This window comes from Ochlerotatus camptorhynchus, unplaced genomic scaffold (genome assembly GCF_037179485.1).
Source record: "Ochlerotatus camptorhynchus isolate MF236.1 unplaced genomic scaffold, CSIRO-AGI_Acam_v1.1 ptg000082l, whole genome shotgun sequence".
Taxonomy (NCBI): domain Eukaryota; kingdom Metazoa; phylum Arthropoda; class Insecta; order Diptera; family Culicidae; genus Ochlerotatus; species Ochlerotatus camptorhynchus.
The window spans coordinates 1,892,926-1,918,509 of NW_027040572.1; the positions used below are offsets into that span (position 1 = coordinate 1,892,926).

Genomic DNA, 25,584 nt, shown 5'->3' on the forward strand with positions numbered 1-25,584 from the left:
CACTACTAGATAGCAATAGGTAGAGGGTAGAAGCCCTGCACAAAAATTAAGCCTCCTTACGCAGCCTCGACACAGAAAAATAAGAAAATGAGTAATTGCTCATTCACTTCGCTATCTAGGTACGCATATCTGTCCTCCAGTTTGGCCCGCCAGCTCATTAATGTTGCTACGATAAAAAGCAACGCGCACGATTGAGATTGGCTATGTCTTTGGGATTGCTATTTAATTGCATGCCTGGGAAAAACAATCGCACACCGAGATGCTGCCGACTGGGCAATCGGTGGATTGTTGTTTTTGCAGACTGAATGCCTCTTCAATGCCTCTTGCTTTGTCCATACTTCTTCCCTACATTATTAAACCTTCTAAATTACATGCTTCACATTAGATGATTACCGAACGCAGTACTCACAGAGGATCATTTTCCTTCTTTCCAGAAGCCGCCCGTCAAGGGGAAATGCCAACCTAAATCAACGACGCGACGCACCACAACTGCCAGCCGCCTTAGGGAACATACGATCTAAGCTCCACTGGACGCAGTTCGGTTGCACTTGCACTTGCAACACACAACAACAACGAAAGTAAGAGAGTTGTAATAACAGTGTTCGCACGGACGGGACACAGCAGGAACAGCCCCCCGGAGTGGCAGGTTATTGTGCAGCTGGGCTGAAATCAAGACCAAGAAGAAGAAGAATAAGAAGAAGAAAATTAATAACCCCATCCACCTGAGCAAAGCTAGTGCGGAGATATCATATCCAGCTTTTGATCGTGGAAGTAAACCCGTCCCTCTTATAGTGAAACCCAAGTGTAATTGAGAGTGACCCATAAAGAAGACAACACGTGCGATCCCAGAACCGGTAGATTTTGCTCGCTTAGATGAGTAGTGGTAGTGGTAGGAAGTGCTGAAGATCTGACGAACGACGTACAGCATTATCTATGAGCGTTCCGGATAGAAGTGCGAACCTTCCAGCTGTGTACGAACTAGATCTACCGCAGTCGACGCACCAAAATGAGTACAAATTCGCCCGGAACGCCGAAGAAATGTCGGCTGATACTGCAACAGTGTCTGGCCATTCAGCTGACCAAACCGGGCAATCCACCGGAGGACTTTTGGATGTACGATAGCGGTTACACGATATTTCAGGTAAGGACGATTAAGTAAAAGCATCGAAATCAAAAATATTGGGACTTGGCTATTTGCGACGAAACTATTGAGTGTAGCATATTGGTGTCATGTAGAATGTTTCTTCATTTTTGAGTACTTTATTCAAGTACACGGTAAAAAAAAACATCATGTTCATGTAAAGTGATTTGCTGTTGAATTTGCACTACTTGCCAAACATTGCAATTCGATGTGCAAATCCCGAAGAGATCATATCGAAGCACAATGAAATCACCAGCAAATCACTTCATTTTAGATTGTATTGCACATCGTTGTTGATGTGCTGTGCTTTGAACTCGAAATGTCAACCATACTGATAGTAACAATTTATTTATTTATTTTCTGAAAATGGATTTTGATAAATATATAGACTTGTTCATACTTGTTATATGTTATTCAGAATATGATCATATCATATTACTACCCAGATCACATGTTTCCAAGTTATATTGAACAACATCGCCAGACTTTTAGGAGAAGCAAGACGAGACATAAATTTGACACTGTTTTGTAATCGAAATTATCTGAAAATACACTATTATTGGCTACAGCAACAATTTCGTATTACTCTAGAACGCAAATTTTTTCACGTGGAGAAAGAGAATTATCGCTTCTCTCGCTTGACTTCATTGGTTGTTGACTTGCCATCTTCGCGAGTAATGTTTTTGACATTTGTTTCCAAAAGCAAAACTAATCAATTTCAATGGATGAAAACAGTGGTGCCAAGCCACATGATAATCATTTTGATTTAAAAGTGTTATACAGTACATATTTTTCAACGACAAATCACTTTCTTTCAAAACGCAAATTACTTGAAAATCAGTGATAAATCACTTCGATTCGTAGTCCCGCATAACAGACTGAGACAAGTGCAACAGCATTTGGATTAGATGTGACAAATTTTTACCGTGTAGTGAAAATTTTAGCTTAAGGGGGGTCGCAGACGAACATTTTCTATCCTTCAATTGAACGAAGTTATAGGGTGAAAATTTAGTACAAACGGTAGTGCCCCTTAAAAAGCGTTTTTTATCCGAGGGGTGCGACACATCTAAATCTCGATTTTAAATGATCGAAAAATCTCACACTAGCGAATCAATCTACGAAAAACCTTTCTTCATCTCTTGCATCTAAACCCATCTACTTGCATCGCTCTCCACCTTTTTGCAGGAAATCTTCAAAATCATAATCAATCATGTTTCTATCTATTAAGCGCGAGTGCATCTCACAACAGCAAAGCAACAAATTTCCTGCATCTTAGATAGAGTCGCCCCCCTCGTTTTTATCATAACTTTTCTGTTTAAATTTTACCATTTTTCTAATGTTCTACAAAGTTGTAAGTGCTTTAAAAATGCAAATGTTTGCAAAAGAAGACAAATTGCTATCACTTTGTTTTAAGGATTTGCGTTCATTTTTATATTTTTAACGCTATTTTTAAGGAAGTATATCATACAAATTAGCAGGTATTACATACTTGGAAAAATAGTCATGAAAACAGCACAACGTAACAAAAGATTGAGGTACTTTATTTGAAAATGCATTGCCAACATATGCCTAGGTGACTTCTAGTAACACTGCTAGTGTGCTCAGATGGCTCTGGCTTTGACAGTTCCTTTGGCTCAAAACGAGCCTGTCCGCTCTTGAGTCGATGTATAATGAGTCACGCCAAGAGTGAAGCCAAGTCTACCTATTGAACTGTCAAACCAGCTACCTATCAGCAAAGTAAACAAACATTACGATGCATGTCCACGAAAGGTACTGCAATAAAATATAAAATATAATCCAAGAAATGACCATAAACACGCAGTGAGCATTATATTGTCATGAAATACGTTTGGTAATGATCAGTAATGAGAATTTATATTATTTTTTGTTAATTTGACAAAATCACTTATATAATGATTTACTACTACCGTTATTTTTTTTTTCTGGCTAGAAATCATTTGAAGTTGATGCAAAAGTTCTTTGTTTGCAAGTTAAAAGAAAAGGAATCTTTCGAAAACCATGATGCGAGTTCAACTGTTTTTATTTTGGCGTGACTCATTATACACCGACTCTAGTCCGTTCCTCTCTTATACTAGACTCATACCAACCGATGGAAACTAACGATTTTAAATTGGCTTACTACTTGACTAGCCTATTGGTCCCAAGCAAATCGATTAACGTACCTAATTCTAGTCTAATTACTACACAACGTTTGTTTTGATTCGCTATAACAGTTTGACAGATAAAATGAGGGGTTCGTGGATTTTCCTATATTTCGAGGGGCCAAAAAGCTGAGCACATTTCTTCGGGACCTACTAGTCTTAGTGTTACCTCTATACTGCGAACTAGTAATCCTATATACACACAGAGAACAAATTATAGCAGACGCAATTATTTTTCCGGTTAAAATAACTATATTGTTCAATTGTTTTAGAGATAACCTATAGTTGATTTGACTATATATAGAGGGCAACAACTACACACTAAGATTTTTTTTACAGTATACTGTAATTTTTTACCGAATATGGAACAGCTGAACATTCGGTAATCTATTCGGCAATTTTATTATTTACAATCCGTTCAGAAAATTTCCTTCACTCTTGAGCTGTCAAAATTTACTGAAATGGATTGTAAATTTTACAGAATGATTGGTAAAGTTCACAATGGCGTTCGGTATCATTTTTACCGAAATAACTGTAATTCATTATTTTCCTGAATGTACCAAAATTATGATTTTTATTGATTTATTGATTATTTCTTCCATGTGTTTTCTTAAAATTAAAATGATTACAGAACAAACGATTCGTTTGACTCATTAAACGTAATTTTTTGTATATTATCATCGTACGTTCGTACAAAAATAATATTCAACAGAGAAGGACGATGTTTCTGACTCCGTAACAAACCATACAAAAATTGGTTTTTTGCGTTTGATAAGGAAACTGGGCCGCCAATCCATGGTGACTGAAAGCAATTGGTATAGAAGTTCACTGAAAAATGAACTTTTCGGCATAGGTTTAACGGATTGTAAATAGCCAAAAATAGTAAATTACTCACTTTTCACACCGGAGAACCGAAGAAAATTCAACTTTGAAATGGCAGCAAATACTGAGATTGACAATATGCAATTTACAATCCTGTTCGGTAATGTTTACAAAAATCTGTTACTTTACTACGGTTTGCTTTTGTAAAAGATTATTTTTACAGTACATTTGCTACACTTTTTACAGTATCGCTGACTTACAACCCGTTACAGTTTTGATCAGTAATTTCCATTTACAGTTTTCGGTAAATTTATGCAATTTGCGGAAATTCAGCAGTTTTGATTGCGGAGAATTGGTAAAATCATATGTTTTACAAAACTTTCGGTGAAAATGATATTTTACAGAACGTATCCAGCAAAAAAAGTACCGAAAAATATTTGAGATTTTGGTGTGTATAGTAATAGTTGGCTCCTCGGTTGGCTCAACTATATTTTTCAGTAGATGAACAAACGTCAAACTTCAAAATACAACTATGTTTTAGTTGATTCAAGAAAACTTTTGTTAGTAAAGCAAAATTTTACAATGTTTATTAAACGAACTGCTCTTCATTATCGACATATTAAGTTTGTTTTGCTTCTTTATCGATCGCACACAACTGCAAAATCATAAAAAAAGTGAACAAGAACATTCAGCTATCTTATCGCCTGCTCTACGCATCACAAGTTAAAAGTATGTGGATTTATCATGATCACTTGAAACCAAATTATATAAATAAATTTCATTTAACGGTTGTTATAATTGATCAAAGTTATAGTTGAATTGAGTATAAGATGAACAGTTGAATCTATTAGGTAGATATGATTGAGTTGACGGTCAAATTAATGTTGGAATAACTATAGGTTTCTTTCAAACAACAATATTTTTCCATGTGAAAGTAACTATTAGGATTGTTATCTTAACTTAACGAATTTGTTCTCCGTGCATATATAGAGATTCGCGGAAGCGGCCATTTTGAGCCAAACGAGCAGCGAGAACTGTCAAACTGTGAGCCAAACGAGCATTCTGATTAGACAATATTTGGAGGATTTCTTATTGTGTTGAAAAGTATTGTAATCGGGGGGAAATAAATTCAAACTAAAAGCAAATATGTATTACAGCAGTAAAATGCTTATGAAATAAGAGAGTTGTATGCGTAATTAACAATTATATAATACATCGTGAATGGATATATTTTATAGATTTTTTAGTTCGGATAATATTGCTGATTGCATCTGCAACAGGACAGTCCCAAAAATTCAAAAAGGGTGATTAAATGCAAGAAGCCGTCCTTGTCTCTGGAGCACTTATTGCTTCCTTATTACATATACGGAATGAGTGCACTGAAGACATCAAGATGATTAGAAGAAAATTCACACTTTTATCACCCTTTTCAATAAGTGAAAACGAATTTATTTGTCCAGTTTGGTGTGAAGTGCGCAATTAAACTGTACGCAATATTTCTGTTTTTTTTTTCAGCAATAAATCTTAAATAATTTAGCAAAATACAATTGCTTGTGCTCGAAATGGTACTGTAAGAAGCATTAAATTTTAACTCAATAATTGTCATTGTAACATATACTACACGAACGCATATAATTCACTAAGGAAAAATCCGACGTCAGTCCGACATTTTATTGCGAAGTTCAGAGTTTTCTGGAAACCGGTAAAAACTTACATTGTTACACTTCGTTGCAGTTCCACGACAGCGGTTAGTTAAAAACATGACAAAAATAGTTGACCAGTTCACTGAGAATTCAAACAAACTCATACCGTAGACAACGATAAAGTCACGCACAAAGCTGCAACATTTTGCTCCGCGGCAAGTGTTGGCAGCTTTTGTAAACAAAACATATCACGTTGCCAGGAAACTGGACTGAGCACGTTCAACTGCATACAAAGCTGCTGAAGCAACAGCAGAAACAACAGAAGTATGCCAATGATAATTCACCGCCCAGGAAGACCTTACGTCCCAGCTCTTCACGTTCGGGCACCGGATCAGATTAATTTTAATAATTCAAATGAATTGTAATTATTCATTCTCTTGACTCTTGGCTCCGTAGAGTTTTAATTAACAGTTGAGCCTTACAAATAAATTAAATGGATAAAAAAAAACAAAATATCACGTTGCCAAATCGGTAATATAAATGATAATATTTTCGCAAATCTCTGCATATAGGATTGCTAGTGCGGACCATGGTGGGTATATAAATGGTGATACAGCTTTGTCACTATTTAGGCGAGGAGGTCACAGGGGGGGAAAAGTGTGGTTTTAGAGCAAATTGTAAACAAACTCGGTCGCTGTCCCATTCAAAAATGCAACATGGCTGAATCATGAATTTGACACATTAGAACACCTATATGTAGTCACCTTGGGGCGGACTAACTCAAAAATGCTTGTCAAAGTGCAGCCAAGTGAAGAGCTCAAGGAGTAAAAAACGAGGAATATAGAACAATTGAAAAGGGCGGATCAACCATTTGTAACCAATGCAGCATTGTTGTTTTCGTTATATATATATTGTGATCCTTTTAAGAATTGAGTGATAGTTTCCACCGTCAAATCCGATAGATGTCGCCCGCCAGTGGTGGATAATCCAAATTTATGGTATGAAGATTTTCAAAAAATCTTCGATTTCTCTTCAAACATTGCTTTAATCGGTGAGAAAATTTCCACATTTTTTGCTGCTGCGGGTGATGCTGATGTGAATGCTCATGGCCATGAAGGTGGAATCGCCAAGTTGATGCTGGAAAAGGAATTAAATTCCTCAGGACCCGTTGACATTAGCATGCTTTTTTCCTCATCAATAGGGCTAAAATTAATAGTTTAATTCATTTTTGGAATTGAAAAATAAAAGTTCGATCGTTCCTAAGTACATGCAAGGATTACCGGATCGACAATTTAATTTTTAACGAAATTTGCATTGCCCTTTGTATTCTTTTCGTACATTGTATTTTCAGTGTACTTACTTCACAATTATACTAATGCAAAAATGGTACAGACATCGCAAGCTCTCAATTAAAGATTGTATTCGAAATGCGTTCTTTTGTGTGTATGTGGATGAAATTTTGAGTAAAACTAGTTTAGAGTGTAATGTTTACATGTGCAAAATCTCGATCACAATCTGTCAAGTGGTTATAAAGATGGCTTCCAAGCAAGAAGTGCTTCGACAAAAAATTATGGGAGCGCTCGTGGAAAATCCAGGCTAGTACCACAAGTGGATCGCGAAACAGTTTGGAATCGACAATTCGACCGTGTCCCGTGTTTTTAAATCGTTCAAGGAAACCCAGACGACCCAGCAGCGAGCTGGCAGGGGAAGAAAAGCGAAGAAGACCGACCCCGTGAATGCAAGAAAGATGAGGGAATACGTCAAGCGCAATCCGAACCTTTCGATTCGGGACGTGGCCAAGAAGGTCAATTCCGAGGGGAACGACTCTATCTACGATGCAGAAAAGATTGTGTTTTGCTGTGGCTAGCTGCGCGCACGCTGAGTAGGTAGAAAGAAGGTTGATGACGATTCTGAAGATTTCCTGCAAAAATATGATGCGCGCTGCAAGTAGATGTGACAAATGAAAGAAGATTTTTCGAAGATTGATTCGCTAGCATGAGATTTGTTGAGCATCTAAACTTGAGGTTTAGATGTGTCGCCCCCCTCGGTCAATTTTTCCTTCTGGTTCATCCAGCAGACAATAAAGCGGGCTGGACTTCATGTCTTCAAGGTAAGGAAGGCGCCTAACCGAACGCATAAACATAATACCAGAATGGCCAAATCCCGCGCCAGGAAGCTGTACCGCGAGTGGTGGGTGCAGCCGAAATGCATCGTAATGGACGACGAAGCGCACATTAAAGCGGACGCCAAGCAGATCTCCAGCTTGGAGTTTTTCGTCGGCTAGTCCCGCCTGGATGTTCTGGAGAAGTTGTGGAAGAAGAAGGTGGACACATTTTCCAAGAAGTACATAGTGTGGCAGGCGATCTGTGGGTGCGGCAAATTCAGCAAGCCGTACATCAACGGCCAAATATATCAAGAAGAATGCCTCCAGAAGCGCCTGCTGCCCTTCCGCCGGTCTCACGAAGCTGACACTCTGTTATGGCCGAATCTGGCATCGTGCCATTACGCGAAACCGGTGATGGAGTGGTACGAAGCCAACGATGTTTGTTGTTTGAAGGAGGCAAATCCACCAAACACGCCAGAACTTCGCCCAATAGCAAAATTCTGGGTGATTATGAAAGGCAAGCTCCGGAAGGGATTTGAAGAAAGAGTGGATGAAAGTGTTTAAGAAAGATGGCGCAAGTGTGGCACAGGATGTGATGGGTAGCGTTAAATCCAAAGTGCGCACATTTAGCCTAGGAGAGGAGGTGGAATAAACCAACTTTGCAAGAAACATAGCTAATAGGTGTTTATTTATTCCCTGAGAGTTTCAAAAATATCCGACGTAAGCGGAATTTTTGGTGATAATTTTTGACTGGTGCATTTTTTTCGAGTACAGTCTTTAATAACTGTGGAAGTGCATTTAGATCACTAAGATGAGAGCACGTAATAAACTTATATGTGATAAGTAATAAGCTTGAAAATCGAAGAAGAATAAAAATAAGGAGAAGGAAGGTAAGTTCCAAGAACTTCAGAGCAGTTTCATGAAAAATCATGAACCTTGACTACACTACACTCTATTTTATGAATTTTACATGAACTTCAAGAAACTTCTGAAAACTTCAGATATGTTTAATCTGCACTTCGGGAATGTTCTGAAAACTTCAGAGCAGTTCCATGAACAACCGAAAAAATTGTAGGAACTTTATGGAAGTTGCAAAAATTTCTTTATTATGATATTCCCAAGGGGTTGGTCACTCTACACAGTGTGCCAAAATCAAACTTGGGCACACCCGGGTGCAGTCATTGGCGTTGTTTGGCACCCATGGTTACAATTTTTTTGATCTTTAAAGTTAATGGCAACACTGAACATGAAGTGTGCATGTGTCAAAATGTTATTGATGTTGCCACTCCTAGTCAAATTATTTTCAAAACAACCGTGAATCTCCACCAAGTCTCGCCATGGATTCTCAAAATTGTTGCACCAGTGACGACAGTCGCATCCACATTTCCTCCCAGACGAAGAACAGCTAACAGCAGTATCTGGACCTGATCGAGGGTTCCGGCCATGGTTACACGCTACACGAATTAGCGATGCAGCTCCCACGGCTGCGGCTGCTTCCAATGTTGCTGCTGGTCCGTTTTTTTTTTTTAAGAATTTTAAAGGAGACGGGCCAGCAGCAGCAGCAACTAAAGCAGCAGCAGCATTGGAAGAAGCCGCAGCCGTGGGAGCTGCATTGCTAATTCGTGTAGCCGTGGGCGACGCTGGAAATCTTGGGTCGGTCACGACAAGCGGTGCTTGAGTTTTAATCGGAAAGTCAACAACCAAACAAAAACTATACCATCCGACCATTCGAACTGCTCGAATACATCCATGGTGGTGGTTGCTACACCAACCATTTCATCTCAAATAGTTCAACAAATTATTTTTACTCCTGTCTTTTGCACTTCCAACTAACAGCTTCATAATGAACGGGAGTTTTGTGCATTTGTGATCGATCGCGCTGTGGTTGCACTTCATGATGGCGTTCACCACCAGGGCTACGCTCGGGAACTCGACCAATCCGAAGGTGGAACTTTCCGATTTCAGCGGGAACATTCGCACTTGCGACGGGTGGCAGTCCTTGGTGGTGAATGCAGTCAACAGCAGATCCTCGGACGGCATACGGGTGGGGTATTGAAGAAGTGGAGAATGCGATTTTTGCTGGCCTGGGAAGCGATTGTTTTGGAGGCGCTGTAGACCATGAAGCTAATCGAATTGTCAGGCAGGGTGTACGGGTTGGTGGACTCTGACAAGTAGTTCTGCTTGGAAAAATGGCTGGTCCGTTTCGGGTCAGCGGTGCGTCCTTCATCAGTTCGACGTGTGTTCCGGCCGGTGTTGGTTTCTTGTTTTCCGACGGATGATGCTCGGGCGGTTAAAAATTCGGTGCAAATCCGTTTCCTCTGCCGGCTCCCAGAAGAGTTGGTTGACTAATGATTGACGTTCGTTGTGCGGGGTCGGCCTTCCGCCAAAGATGGAAGGATCGTGTAACAACGGAGCTCGTCCGTTGCAGGCATCCTTGGACACGGATGCATCAACCCGTGGAAACTAACGATTTTAAATTGGCTCACTGCTTGACTAGCCTATTGGTCCCAAGCAAATTGATTAACGTACCCCATTCTAGTCAAAATTCTAGTACTACACAATGTTTGTTTTGATTCGCTATGAGAGGTTGACAGATAAAATGAGGGGTTCATGGATTTTCCTATGTTTCAAGGGGTGCATCGATTACTTTGGGACCGAAGAGAGTACCAGAGCTGAGCCAAAAAGTTGAGCTTGTTACTTCGAGACCTACTAGTCTTAGAGTTACCTCTATGGATGCATCCAGTGTGTAGTCCCAACTGGAGTCCGTGTCGTTTTGAAAACATTGAAAAACAAAACAAAAACAAGAGCTATTAAAATACCGGGTTGCCAAACAAGGCATTACTCACAAGCAATCAAAAGACAGTTCAATGATTTCTTGGCACTGCCGTACCGTCTGCGGCACACTGAGGTACACTGAGAAAAAATTGACGCAAAACAAGTGTGTAGAGTGACCACCCCTTGGATATTCCGGGAAAATGGATTAACTTTAAAAAAAAAAAAACTAAGTGCAGGAGCCTTCAAAAATATTCCAAAACCAAAGTTCAAGACTGCAGAAACATCAGGAAAGTTCCGAAAACTACTGGTTCATTTCGAGAATTTTAAGTCAGTTACATCAAATTTAGGAAAATAGCGAGAACATTCAAGAAGTGCAAAAAACTAGATGGCCCAGAAAACATCAGAGAAGTTAAGAAAACTAAACAAAAGTTTCGAAAAGTGCAAGGAAGTGCAGAAAACGTCGGAAAGCTAAGAATTTTGTGACAGCGGCGCCGGTGATGTAGTGGTAAGTGTAATTACCTCTCACCCCAGCAGGCCTGGGTTCAATCCCAGTCGGCGCCGCCGGGATGTTCTGAGACATAACATCTCTGATGACGCCTTCCTTCGGAAGGGAAGTAAAACAGTTGGTCCCCGGTTCATGAGTTGTTGGGTCGATAGGTAGGGTCTAGGTGTGGGAGCTGCCTCCATGGCGTTGGTAGCAGTGGTGCTCAGCACGGAAAACCAGACCGACGGAAAACAAATCAAGGAAAAAATATAAAAGAACTTTGAGACAGTTTCATTAATTCCACGGCGAAGAGACGAAGCAACCTAGAACTGAAAGTCTCTATAATAAAGAGAGAAAAAAAAAACAAATAATATTTTTAGGGCGATTCCAATAATATTATCAGAAGAGTAGCGAAAATTTCAGAGTAGTCCACACAAATTTTAGGAACTTTACAAAAGTTCCGAGGAGTGTAAGGATAATAAGGGAAATTCTGATGAAATCAGGGCACTTCAAGGAAGCTTCGAAGCCGTTACATCAGCTTCAGGAAAACTGAAGAAACTTTTACAAAATTCTAAGCAAGGCCTGGACTATCTTTTTATGGTGGGGTCCCCTATTTTATTTTTAATTTTCAAAATCTGCCTTCCAAGAATTGAAAAGACTTGTAATAAACCTTTTTCGTAAGATTTCTTCCCACCTGATTCTAACATATACTTCCGATCATACATATGAGGTAACACCGAAGAACATGCGAATGTATTATGTTCATATCTATTGAATGGAAATTTCTTCGTAGGTAAATGGCTCAATATAATTTTCAAATCTTGCATGTTCACCCAAAGTTACAATATTTTTAAAATTTAGTTTGAGGAATCATGAATCATTTTATCAGATTTGAGTTGGTAAAATTTTGAAATGAAAGTAACAGTAGAATCCACTCCGGGCCACTTTTGTGAAAATTTAGGAAAGGAAAAATTTATAAAATATTTAATTCATATGAATGTTTATTCAAGTCACGGATCAAAAGTTTGGGTTTACCCCACAGTATGGTGTTTCACTGTTGTAAAGGTTAAATTATTTTTTAAAAAAATATGTTAAGTGACTTGCCGCATATCTAAAATTAGACGGAATATAGCAAAGATATGATCAAAACACATTTTCAGGTTTTATTTTGAAGGTGACTCCAAACTACGATACATATGTACATCGTACTGTGGGGTGCCCCTAAACTGTTGATCGATGACTTGAATACATATTTCCATGATTCAAATATTTTCAACTGAAGCCCGTTGGGTAATGAATGAATGTTCAATCACCACTTTCATTCTTAAATTTGACCAACCCAATTTCAACACCTTTGAAATTACCAAAGGAGAACGAAAATTGGACGTAAATGACAGAGATATTAACAAAACACACTTGCATGTGTTTTTTTACGTCCGCGTGTTGCGAATTTTTTAATTTTTTTTCGGCAATAGGGTAGAGCGCTACTTCGTCGTAATCGCTCATTTCCGTTCTATCGATCAGAAAAAATCAATAATATCAATGATTTCACCGTGCACAAATCAATAATAGGTTTGGTCCAATGCGTTAGTTCATTAGCTACAACATAAACCCTGTTAGAGCGCATTGTATGAATATTTACACTCATTGTTCCCAAAACAAAAGAAGCGCTCCTAGCGAATCCCCTTTTTCTACGTTTATCCGTAGGACGAAGAAAATCTAATGGCGTTTCAATGCGTTAGGACGGAATTGAAGCTCGTAGAACGAATTTAGAATCAAGAAGCAGTGTTAGATTTTAGACAATATCTCAACAATTTGTGACTCTTTATCAAATCCAACGGTACGTATGGAAAGGTGAATAAATTTGCAAGTCATCTTTGACAGAAATATTCCATTTTTTGTTTGAACTCGTTCAGAAAAGAGAGGTAAAGCGCGGGTTGTGCTTAGTAGGACGGAAATTAGATCAAAGACCCTATTACGTAACAAATAATAAATAAAGTCTGGTTCATAGCATCCCTCAAATAATTATTCACTAATTTTAATCAAGGTTGCAAAGACTCATTTCAGCTAAAATAATGTTTTTCGGAATAATAAAACCAAAAGATGGTATGATGGCATGTTTTACTTGTAACTTACAAGAAGAGGTTACAAAGTATGCGTTGGAAACATAAAACTTGTAAATTTTGCATTCTATGAGTCACAATCAGCGATTTGCTGATCGCTGAGTGAGTGAGTGAGTGAGTGAGTGAGGGAGTTTGTGAAAAATCGCTGATTGTGACTCTCATGAAGTGAAATAAACAGGTTTAATATGTCAAACACATTCTTTGCAACCTCTTCTTGTATCCTACCAATTCAAAATTTGATCATGGCATCTAATTATTTCATAATTTAGAAAAACATTGTTTTAGCTGAAATGAGTCTTTGCAACCTTGATTTTAATTTTGAAACTGACTTCTATCCTCACTGCTATGGTTGTCATTGCAGCAAATATCCTGGTGATAATTCTCACATTTGGGAAAACCGATTTCAGTGCATATGTATGTCATTATTTATTTTGTACAGCAAATGTTGTCATCCTTTTCAACAAAATGTTCATGCTGTTGACATTCACGAAACATGTTCACGATCTTAATGATTAATTTGAGATGTTATGACAGTTTATGATAAGTGTATCTTTTGAGACTAATTTTAAAATGTCGAGGAATAACGCGATTGAGCCTTCCACAAAACGAACTAGATAAAAAAGTCAAGGAAAGTAATTTTTCAACGACTGATGAAAAAGTTAAACGCTGTTATTTTTTATGTTGCGCCCAAATTAAGACAAAATCGAATAAATCAGCATAGCGGCGCCGGTGGTGTAGTGGTTAGCGTGGTCACCCCAGCAGGCCTGGGTTCAATCCCAGTCGGCACCGCCGGGATGTTCTGAGGCATAACATCTCTGATCACGCCTTCCTTTGGAAGGGAAGTAAAGCCGTTGGTCCCCGGTTCATGAGTTGATGGGTCGCTATGTAGGGTCCAGGTGTGGGAGCTGCCTCCCTGGCGTCGGTAGCATTGGTGCTCAGCACGGAAATCAAGATCGACGGAAAAAAATCAAGGGAACAAAGAATAAATCAGAATTATAACTCATCTACTTCAGATTTACAATTTAGGCTAAACGAATTGTTCAACGAATCTTAACCAAAGGTAAATATTACAGAATTAATTTAAATGCAGACCTCAAAGTTCACCAACGTGGGTGTTTGAAGAGATGTAAAAAACCGATTAGCAAAATCTTATTTGAAAATCATTCCGTAGGTCTCCTTCCACCTGGTTGATCCAACCCTAATGAGTCGCAATCCAAAATGTTCACATACATTATGATTGATGTCTCTGAGCCGGGGGCCCCTTTGAAATTGAGGGCCCTGGCCTTAGTTCACCATCGCCCTACCTTTATATGGCCCTGGTTCTAGAAAACCAAGAAAACTTCAGAAAAATCCAAACAACTTGAGAAAAATCGTAAAAACTTTAAAGAAGTTCCAATAACCTCAGGGATGCTAGGTCTAGACATCTTCACGAAAGCTCAGAAATCTTATGGGCAGTCTCAATTAATTCTGAGAAGTTGTAATAAAATTAAGTTTCGAAAAATTTAGTGAAGCTTCATAAATTTCAGGAAAATTTTAAGAAAATTTCCAAAGTAGAAAGGAAGATCCGGGAATTTCAGGGAAACCCAGAGAACTCCTCCAATGTTTAGAAAACTTCAGAACTAAGTCTATAAAATTGAAAAATTACTGGGGGAGTGGCACAAAACTGGATCTGACGGATTTTGTTTGTTGCTCGATGAACAGTTGGAAAATTATCAGTGAGTAGATTGTGATGCAATTGTAATTGCATCACTTTTAACATAAAATGTAAGATAAATGCTTCCGAGAAATGCTTTCCGCAACTTGAAACAAAAACTCCTCAAACAGGTAAAAAAAACAATGCCGCCAACTTTCGAAGCAAATAAACTATTCTCGTTATCGCAAAACGGCCGGCGGAAATCTTCTTTTCGCGTTCCATTCAAGGTGTTGAGAAGAACGGTTATCAGCATCTTTGCATCGTATTTACTTTCGTTTTTGCTTCCTTTTCTGCATCGCAACGAGAATCTATTTAGTGATACCTACCAGTTGCCAGTGTTGCCACAGTTGGCAGAAAAGAAAAACCAGATCTCCAGTCAAACGACAGGAAAAGCGTGGAAAAAAATAAAAGTCACTCACTTTTACTACTCTTGCTGCCAAGCACCCAGATATAAGGAGTATTTATTATCATCTCGCAGACAGTTAGACGACGGACGACGGCGACGACGTCGACAGAATAAATTATGCAATCTGCCTATACGGTGCGTTTCTATTTTCCCAGCACCTGGCAAAGATGTGCATATACTAACTGCTAGCAGGAAAAAGGTCTCATTATGTTCAAATCAGATGAGAGATGCATTTTTCTTCTCACACATCCGTCTGTCATTAATCGCGCTGTACCTTCCCCTTCCCCCCAAGGCGACCGTTGCAGATTGCATGCGTACTTAGGACTTAGGCCATAGCCGCAGTATTGGAAGTCATTGTTGGCTAAATATCATTGTCAGTCTCCACGTTCGTTAGTTTTTAGCCGGTTCGCCGTAGGGTAATTTTCATCATCAAGATTCTTTCTTTCCGTCAGGTGCTGCTGCACTTTGCTTGTAGCACCACTGTCTACTTCTCACTCGCGTGGTAATTTACCAATCTCGCAAATCTCCTTTTCCGGCAGATTTTTGTTCACATAGTCATCGGCGGTGGCGCAAAAGTGCATGCCTACCGACTGCAACGCCAGTTAACAAACTTAAGACAACCAGAAATAGGTAGCATTTATCCGAACATTTAACAGCTGATTTTTAATTTGCTCACCGCGATTACGTGCGAAAAATGCTGTAGTTTGTATTTGGATACCTGCCTGCCTAGCTTCTGTCTGCTTGAGTGAATTTTTCTCACAACCATCACTCAAGCGTGATGAAAAACTGCGGAGGCGTAAAGAGGAAAAATAGTGTATCGGATAGGTAGGTACGTCACCAGCGAGCGCCACCGCCATCCAACTGGGCGTCGCGTTAGTTGAAAGCCGGCATCCACAAGGAGCTTGACTTGGGCGTTGCGCATCAACCAATGAATGATGGCTGCACGGATCAGTGGAGCATGGAGTAATAGGGATTATTAACAAATGTGAAACACTATACAGCCACCCCAACCAGGGCCCGGACACATCAAAACAAGATGAATCATTCATCGGTATGCGATAAGTGAGCCGAGACACGTTGGTCAGGAATTTGCTAACGAAACTGTGTCAGTTGAACTGCATAAAAATGCAGTCGTAATACTACACGTTTTGTTTTGTCACATTCAATTCGTCGAGACTTGAAGGATGGTGGAAATTGTAGGGTGACAGAAAACAAACATTGTTCACTAAAATGATTGGCGGTGACCCATTTCCATTGGAGATGAGTCCAGCATTAGAAAGTTAATGGTTTGTCTAATGCCCGGCTAAGTATGGGAAATTAAAAAAAAAATAACAATACATCCAATTGATAGTACCTTATCCATAGCATTTTAATTATTAAACTTGTTTAAAATTTAAATATGGACGTAATGGAACATTTCTAACCCAAAGGCAATGTTATAATAAGAGTCCCGCCAAGAGTGAAGCCAGAAGTACGAATCGAACTGTCAAGCGGGGTACCAAACAAGCAAAGTAAATAAACATTATGGTTCCCACAGTCAGTGAACTAGGGGAATTTACGTATTCTCGTCAATCTAAGCAGCGTCTGCACTTCTACTAGCATTTTCTCAGCGTCACGCACATATATGATGTGTCTGTTTGTTTACATTCATCTGCTGCTTGCTTCTCTATCCATTCCAATCGACAGAATTTTTCAAAACGTTTTGAAAGCGTTTTTACAACGCTCCAAACTTCTCAGGTGAGTGTGACTATTGTCGGCAGTCTCTTTTTCTTCGGCAACCTTCCCATTAGAACTGCGTGTTAACCAGCTGTTCTATTATCGGAAACTTGAAATCAACCTCATTTTGTAGTGCGTATGCTTTATTTGAAGAAAAATGTAGCATTACTGGATTGCTCGATCGTTCAAATATAATCAGATTGAAGCTGAAAGGCTAAACAATCGTTTGGACACATTCAGGGAAGTGCGTTGATGGGAAAACATAGTGAAATTAACGTTTAAATTTTGGTTGCCGAAAACAGTCAATGGGTGCCGAAGCCAACATTTACCCTACAAGTATTGCATTCATTACAGACAATATTTTAGTAATTTTAGATGAAAAACATTACTGCGCTTACATGTACTTGAATAAATTATGGTATTTATAAGTTATACCACGCACTTGTTTAACAATTTTTTAGATCCCATAATTGTTTTTGACTCCCAGAAGTTCCGTTATCGACATGAAATTTTTATCTTCTGAATGAAATTCATCCGATGCTAACGCAAAAAAATCTGGTTGCCTTTTACTCTGACGAAAAATAAATCACAAACAGTGCTGATTGTTCGCATCATTTTCTCTTGGCCGGACTCTTATTATAACATCGACTTTGTTCTAACCCACCTTCCATATTTGTTTCCCATATTAGCTTTGGAGTACTAATGGAAAGTCCTATTGTAATCGAAATTCTTTTCAATTTTTTTTTTATCTGTGATCTGAAATTTAAGTTTTTGACCATACAGCGTAGGAAAACTATAAATCTCAAATGATGAGTAAAGGTAAGAAAACAATACAGGACTAAAAACCAACATCTTTTTCGAATCCATGAAATTTTCATGGTTTTATGTGCGTAGATAGATGGGAAAATTCTAGCCTCGTAAATAAATTTGGTTATGATTTCAAATATTTAATATTAAGAGCACATTTTCAGTATGTCGAAAGTAACATTCGAACCGATCCGAGAAAAATAAAGTTGAGTTTTGATAACCGAAAAGTTATTCCTATTTCTAATTAAACACGTATAATCTCATAGTGATACCAATGTTTAACATATTAAGCAGGGTTTTAATCTTACAAAGCAGATCGCTAGCTTTCATGCTAATAAATACTGATTTTTGTGTCAAAAGTTATTATACGCCGTTTGGCCCCTAATGTTACTGAGCATGAGCATGAGCATGATTGACCGCCCACGGTTGCTACTATGTTATTTCCAGATCAGCTATAATTACACAGAGAACCAATAGACGATTCTTGGGCCGCGCCCAAACACAGGTCAAGAAACGAATGGGTAGGAATGTGTTGACGTGACACTCGCTTTGATGGAAGTCGAGAACACCACGAGCAATCACTGGGAAATTGGGTAAGAGGGTTGGGATTGCAGCAGGGTTCGTTTTGGTAAACGATAAGCTGAATTGATGTCCTAACGATCATATAACACAAAGGAGCTTGGGATTGAACCCACGATATTCTGCTCAGTAAGCAAAAACATTTGCCACTAGGCAAACGAGCTCCTTTGTATTCACATTAACAAATAAAGCAATTAACGAATCTTGAATGTGGAGGGGCTTATTGTTGCAACCATTCAAAACCGGCCGCGGCGGTGACGTTAATGACGATGTTAAGTTTCACAAAACACACGATAATCAAGCAATCTTAGTATAAGCCTCCTTAATACGACAGGACCTGGGATTTATTCAAACTTAAATTCGACGGCCGTTCCCTTTACACAAGAATAAGCCTTTACGACCGATGATCTTTTAAATCTGGAGACAAAATAAGCTACGAAAAAGCGCTAATGCCTTCATTAAATTCTAAATTTACGCGACGGTCGTTGTTTCGAATTGGTCCTTACGTAAGACGGGAATAAAATCAAAGTTTTCACATTTTATTTTTTTTTTTGCTACCATGCCCTTTACTTCACAAAGTAAGCTACGACTGACGCGATGATTTTATCAGCGTTCAAATATTGCACATATAGCATATAGCTATCTCGACTGAGCTCTATTGCGTTTTAAAACGACTGTTTTCTCCGGACAGCCCCGATAATGCGTCAAACTACGATATCAAAACCACTAAACCACATAATTAAACACAACCCGCCGTGATTACCGTCTGTCTTCATCCATCACCCTCATGGTCCCGTAAACAATGCATCCCACCCCAATCCAGCGCAACCGGCATCCCACCCACGCATGCCAACACCACCATCAGATAGGGTAAATTTTTCTCTACCTGATAGGGGCGCCAGCACGGACGAGCGAGCCACCAGCCACACCAAACCGACCATCAAATCGAGAAATGTATAAGAACAATCATCAACTGGAACGTACTCATCAAATCCCGATGCTTCCACGCATATTTTTCTCTAGTCAGCCACACAATAACTACATATCACTTTTCATTTTCAAATCACTCTGTGCACAAAAGCAAAAACCTAACAATAGATCAGCGTGGTCGAGTCACACCGGCAACAAAGGAGAGCGAGAGCACACCAGTCACCTAAGCAACAGCTGGAAAACATGAGCACAAACCATTTCAAATGCGAGCACCGAAAAACTCCACGCCAGCACAAAGACAGCCCGAGCTAAATAAAATAAAAACTGAAATAAAATTACGCAGCGGAGCAAAAATACACAACCGTTCACGAACGGTTCTCAAAGCGAACTCCTTATACGCCGTTTGGCCCCTAATGTTACTTAAGTCAAAGTGGATTTACCAGGATATTCGGGAGAATCATCAATCACGTCTCCTTAAGTGCAACCCAATCATCATTTTATTACCACCGAAATCATCTTAGCAACAAACAGTTCGACTTATTCACTTTAATAATGAGAAAGCGAAACGACGGACATACACTTTTCACGGATTCCTCTGCGCTGTTACTTAAAACAAACGGCATCTCGATAGAAATCAGGTGACTTAAGTAACATCGAAAAATATTTTGAGCGGAAGGTGATTACATCAAAAAGCAATTTGACTGGTAAATAAATTTAAAAATGGAATGTGATCCTATATTCGGACAGTATATAGTGTAATAGCAGGAGCATCGCTTGACACTGATAGCTCGAATTTGTTTACCTTTGTTACTTTCGACGTAATGAAAATTTGCTCTTGATATGGTCAATTAGAGAACTACTAAGGCCAAAAACTGGCACACTTACCCTATTGTAAAATTTGTAGGATATATTCCATAAAACAATCAGGAGATGTACTTGAAGGAACAATGAAGCAACTATGAAATAACTTTTAGTTTAGTTTAGTTTAAATTTCCTGAGTATGCAAATTTTCACACCGTTTCATGAGCATGATGCTACTCCATTGTTGCCAGATCAGCTGTAATTTCACAGCAAACCAATAGACGATGCTTGGAACTAGCAATCATCCTCAATGTGTTATTTTCACGAAACTTCTTTAAGCTCCCTGAAGTACCGTGTAGTTTCTTGAAATTCTCGTAAACTCTCCAAACTTCACATATGTTTTTGAACTTATCTGGACCTCTCTTAAAGTTTCTTATAATTTGTTATATATGTACCAATAACCTGTCTCTATGACAACAGGTCAAAAGACAAACCATCAAAGGACAAAATGTCGAAGGATAAAAGGTCGAATGGATAAAAGGTTGCATGGACAAAGGGTCGAATGGACAAAAGAGTGAATTGAACTTAGAGGAACAAAAGGACACATGGACAAAAAGTCAAAATGGACAACTAATCGAAATGGACAAAACTTCATAAAACCAGTAAGAAGTTGTATTCAAGACACGACCGTAGATTTACGTACACACTTAGAAATTAACGCTGACTTCGGTAATTTTTACCGAAATCTGAGCTGTTCGGTAAAATCTATGCAATTTAATTTAATTTATTTTCGATTACTTCGAAACTAAATCTCTACTTAAATGCAATGATTTGATCATTTAAACAAGATTGAACATGTTTTGAAATTATAGTTTAATTCAATGGACTTTAAAATTAAGGTCAAAGTTTTACCGAACGTTCAGCTGTTCTGATTTCGGTAAAAAAAAATTACCGAACACGAAAACAAAATCTTAGTGTGTAGAATTCCATGCTGGGTATCAATATTCACGGAAACGCCTCGCTTTCTGATGACAAAATTACACATTTTCGTGCACAAAACGCACAAAGTTTTCGATTCATTGAATAGATCATAAAAAAGGAGAAATTTCTTGCTAAAATTTTCTATTCGAAAGATTAAATTTGAGATTCTTTTGCTTTGTCTAGCGTCCTGGAGAAAACCTTATCTTAATTCGAAATGTTTCTGGTTAATTGACAAGGTCATATGGTATGCGGTCATTGTAAGAATTTTTAAGTACCACTTCAATACTGTTACGCATTTGACCACAAACTTTTGGCTGCTGGGTACATTATCAAAGAGCTTTGGGGGTGATGTGGCTGGCAGCAAGGCGAGCGAACGTTCAATGAAAATTACCTCTAAAACAACAATAATGTATGGTGGTTCTGAAAACAACCGTTTTGTCGTGATGGTTGAGTAATGCTGAGCTATTAGGGTCTTCAACGTGGATGAGGATTCTTTAGAATTAAAATCCATCCGCTATTGATAGAGTTATAAGTGGTCAAAGCCTGACAACTTTTCGTAACGCGGTCGATTTTGGTTTTTTGAAAATGCACCCCCAATATGATGCCGAAAAACGTAATCCTACGTCAAAAGATACCATGCTAAAACTCCGAAAGAACTGCTCTTGATTTAAAGAAGGAATATATTCTAGAGAAATGCAGCTATTTTGCTTTTAACCCTCCATTCCTCGCGCCAACTTTTGTAACATGAGTACTCGCGCGTTGTACTTTGTATTCACGGGTATTCATAAAAAAAAACTTGTTTTAAACTAAACAATCTAAACTTGGATTACAGAAACCCCCAAAAAATGCAGTGTCCATACTACGTGGAATTTGATTAATTTGGTTACAACATGCAATATCTCGTGATCCTGACCATATAGAAAGTAACTGTCTTCGACAAAGTTGTTCAGGAGGTCAAAGCATATTGCTTGGTGTACAATAGTTCAGAATTTTCTCACTATGCGGTACTAGCATAGAGGTAACTCTAAGACTAGAAGGTCCCGAAGAAACGTGCTCAACTTTTTGGCTTAGCTCTGGTACTCTTTTCGGTCCGTAGCTAATCGATGCACCCCTCGAAACATACGAAAATCCACGAACCCCTCATATTATCTGTCAAACTTTCATAGCGAATGAAAACAAACATAGTGTAGTACTAGAATTTTGACTAGAATGGGGTACGTTAATCGTTTGCTTGGGACCAATAGGCTAGTCAAGTTAGTTTCCACCGGTTGGTACTAGTATACACGTGAAATTATCGCATATGCAATAGCTTGAGATATTGACCAGCTAAAAAGTTACTGGTAAGACTATGTGGCGGGTGGACAGTAGTTCAGAATTGTCTAACCACGTGGCGCTAGTATACATGTGGGTCATTCCAGATCAAGTATGTACATCACTTGTGGTCGATGTCACCGATTTGAACCAAACTTTGCCAAAACGCTTATTTTGTCATTCAGAACAAATGGCTTTTTTTGTTTTGCACTTAAGTGCCTAGATCCATCTAGGCTACAACCCTAGATTTTCGAGATTTTTAAAAAATATATCTTTAAGAAGAGATTATTCCACAAACATGCTAGCTAGTTTTATTTATGTTCATTGCCTTCGACTGAACTACTTAATATTATTTTCTAGACTAGGTTCCTAACCCTATATGAAAATACAGTTTTGGATATGTTAAAATCTAATTTGTCGTCAACTTCATTAAAAGCCCGAAGACAAGCATCAAGCGGATTGTGGTGCCCATAGTTCGTCCTGTGGTACGGAATTGCCAGTAGAGGCGAACTTCGGAAATGACGTGGATGGATGTTGTTCGGTATCTGCTCAAGCAGTGTGGGACAGTCAATACCTCCTGTGATGAAATCGATAGAACTCGCTCCAGTATAACGGATTCCATCTTAAATTGATGGATTAAGTGCCTGGTGCGTCGAAGGCCTAAGCGAAATCGATATAAATCACCGTCCATGTAACACATTAGATTTATAGAAACCATGTTGGCTGTCGGAGATACGGCGTTATACAGAGCGTTATGCACCAGTTATTCGAAAATTTTGCTCAAGCAACACAAGACAGAAACACCACGATAGTCCGTGACTCGATTGCAGTTGCCGGATTTGTAGATCGGAATGATAGAAGCTGACTTCCAAAGCCACTGGGAACATCATGTCATGCAGCGAACGGTTGAATAAAGATGTTATAGCAGATGCAAGTGCGATGGAGCCATTCTTTAGCAACAAGGGTGGTATACCGTCCATTCCAGGACCTTTATCAAAGTCGAGTTCTTCGATGGCTTTCAGTACCTCGATGACGAAAAACTGAATGTCGGGTAGATTTATGTCGTGTGAAGCAACATGGGCAAAGCGGTTGAAACGAGGAACAGGCCATGATTTGCTAAACACGCAAATTCACAAAATTCCGGAAACATGAAGAATTTGGCTAGACATCTGATTGAATCTTAGCCATGTAACTTTCGTACGTGGATAAGAGAAGTACCTTGGTTTCCACCTCCCAAAGGTTATTCCGCTCACTATCAGACTGGCTGCGTGTTTTCCTAAAGACGTTGAGGTTGAGGTTGAACAGCTAGAAACGACAGACATTACCGGAGGAAAATTGTTCTCGCCAGATGAAACATGATCAGAAAGATAGTTAACTGGGAAGGTAGCTTGGAAGCCCCCAACTTCCGAACTGAACACAGGGCCAGGGTGACGTCGATGTTGACAGTTGATCTCAGAATGCAGTCCGACTGGGACAGGTAGATTAGTGGCTTCCTTAGTGCCTGATACGGTGCGTCCTGGGATGAGAGAGCGACTATTTATGAAGATCTTAGATGATGCAATGCGGGTCCGTTTTTTTGATTTTTATATATATTATACAGTTATTCCATCAGGCCAATATCACGGATCACCGACCACCTCCGATGCCGTTTTGGGTAGAATCACTTTGAAAGAGACGAATGAAAGATCGTCTAGACCCTTTCCGCGTGGGACTAGCTTGGCGACTTTCAGTTGAGTCATATTAACCTAACGATTTGAACCTTAGTTAAGCCAATGCAAGTTTGATTATATGCAACATGTTCCACCACATGTGATTACCTTACTCGAGCTCAAGAGCTTCGGGCAAACATGACACGTATCCATTTTATTGTGGTGATGGAAACGTCCAGCACAGAGTCAAAGACAGCAGTGTTCCAACCCCCCGCAATATGACGGTAGATATGATGCGCCAAAAACGTAAGCAACATACTTTCAGATTAAGCGCGTCAGCTTCCAAGGTTTGTTGATAGACAGCGTATTTAATAATTAACGCGAGCGTGAGTGAATAAACAATGGCAATATGAACCAAACCACTATGCCGATATCACAACACACTAAAAACCGTGAAAACAAATCCAGATAAATCAGTTTGGTTTTGAGCTTTATTGGCTGAGGTGGATAGAAATTTGAATAATTTAATAAAATACCTCTTTATGGAGTACCCTTCTCAGGGATTCCAATTTTCTGATGCACAATGAACCAAATAAATTTAAATTTTGGAAAACCGAAAGTCCCTATCTTGGCTCTCTAAATAACATAGTACATCGATTCCAGCCTCCAATATAAACCAAGCTCAAAGCTCTACCAATGAAATTTCATAAAATTGAACCGGACGAGTTGCAGCTCTTTGAGCTTTTATGAACAAAAAATTACAAGATACTTAGTCCGGTGCAGTGTCTTTGTCGTGGAAATTTCCGAAATTTGGCCCGAAAAATTAACTCAAGTCAGGAAATGTGAAATTCAGGAAGGGTAGCAAATATTAGATTTCAAAATAATAGAATTTTCGAAATTCGACAGTCTACACAAAATTTAAATGGTCCAGGATCGTCTTAGGTACAGTTTAGCCCTACGATGATCGGTCAAACAAATTACAAAGCCATGTCATTTAGCCAAAAGAATTTTTGTGGAAGGTCATATCGCTTAAGTCTTTACTTGCACCATTCAGAAAATTACTAGACTTGCAGGAGACCCCAAAAAATCCCAGATGGATAATTTGATATGGAACTGTTTACATAAATATACAAGAATGATTTACTGGTGTACCGAGTACGAAGAACTATAAGAACCTAACTATATGTACAGTTGTAAGCAAACTAAAACAATTAGACCCTGATGATTCCGAACGTTAAATATTACAACCATTAGCAATCATTAATTAAAAAACATCATCTGCATACTAATTCTGAAGGTCACGAAAGGATAAACAAACCCTAGGTTAGAAGAACTTTACTGTATACGACAGATTGAAAATCTTAAAGAGGTAGCATTTCCGCTCCAGGGTATTATTTTCAATCCAGGCGCATTGTATCCGCATCTGAACGTAATGGAAGGGCTACCAAAATCCCATG

The 25,584-nt window shown here is 38.9% G+C and overlaps 1 protein-coding gene across 2 annotated transcripts in view; it reads left to right on the forward strand.

The window, feature by feature from the left end:
* The window catches only part of knockout (Stork-head domain-containing protein knockout), a 467,593-nt gene that overhangs the window by 409,601 nt on the left and 32,408 nt on the right, over positions 1–25,584 (forward strand). For both annotated transcript variants that reach the window (XM_065217988.1, XM_065217990.1), the window contains one exon: positions 435–1,141. In XM_065217988.1, the coding sequence (XP_065074060.1) occupies positions 1,007–1,141 (135 nt within the window). In that variant the 5' untranslated portion in view covers positions 435–1,006. The remainder of the gene's footprint in view (positions 1–434; positions 1,142–25,584) is intronic.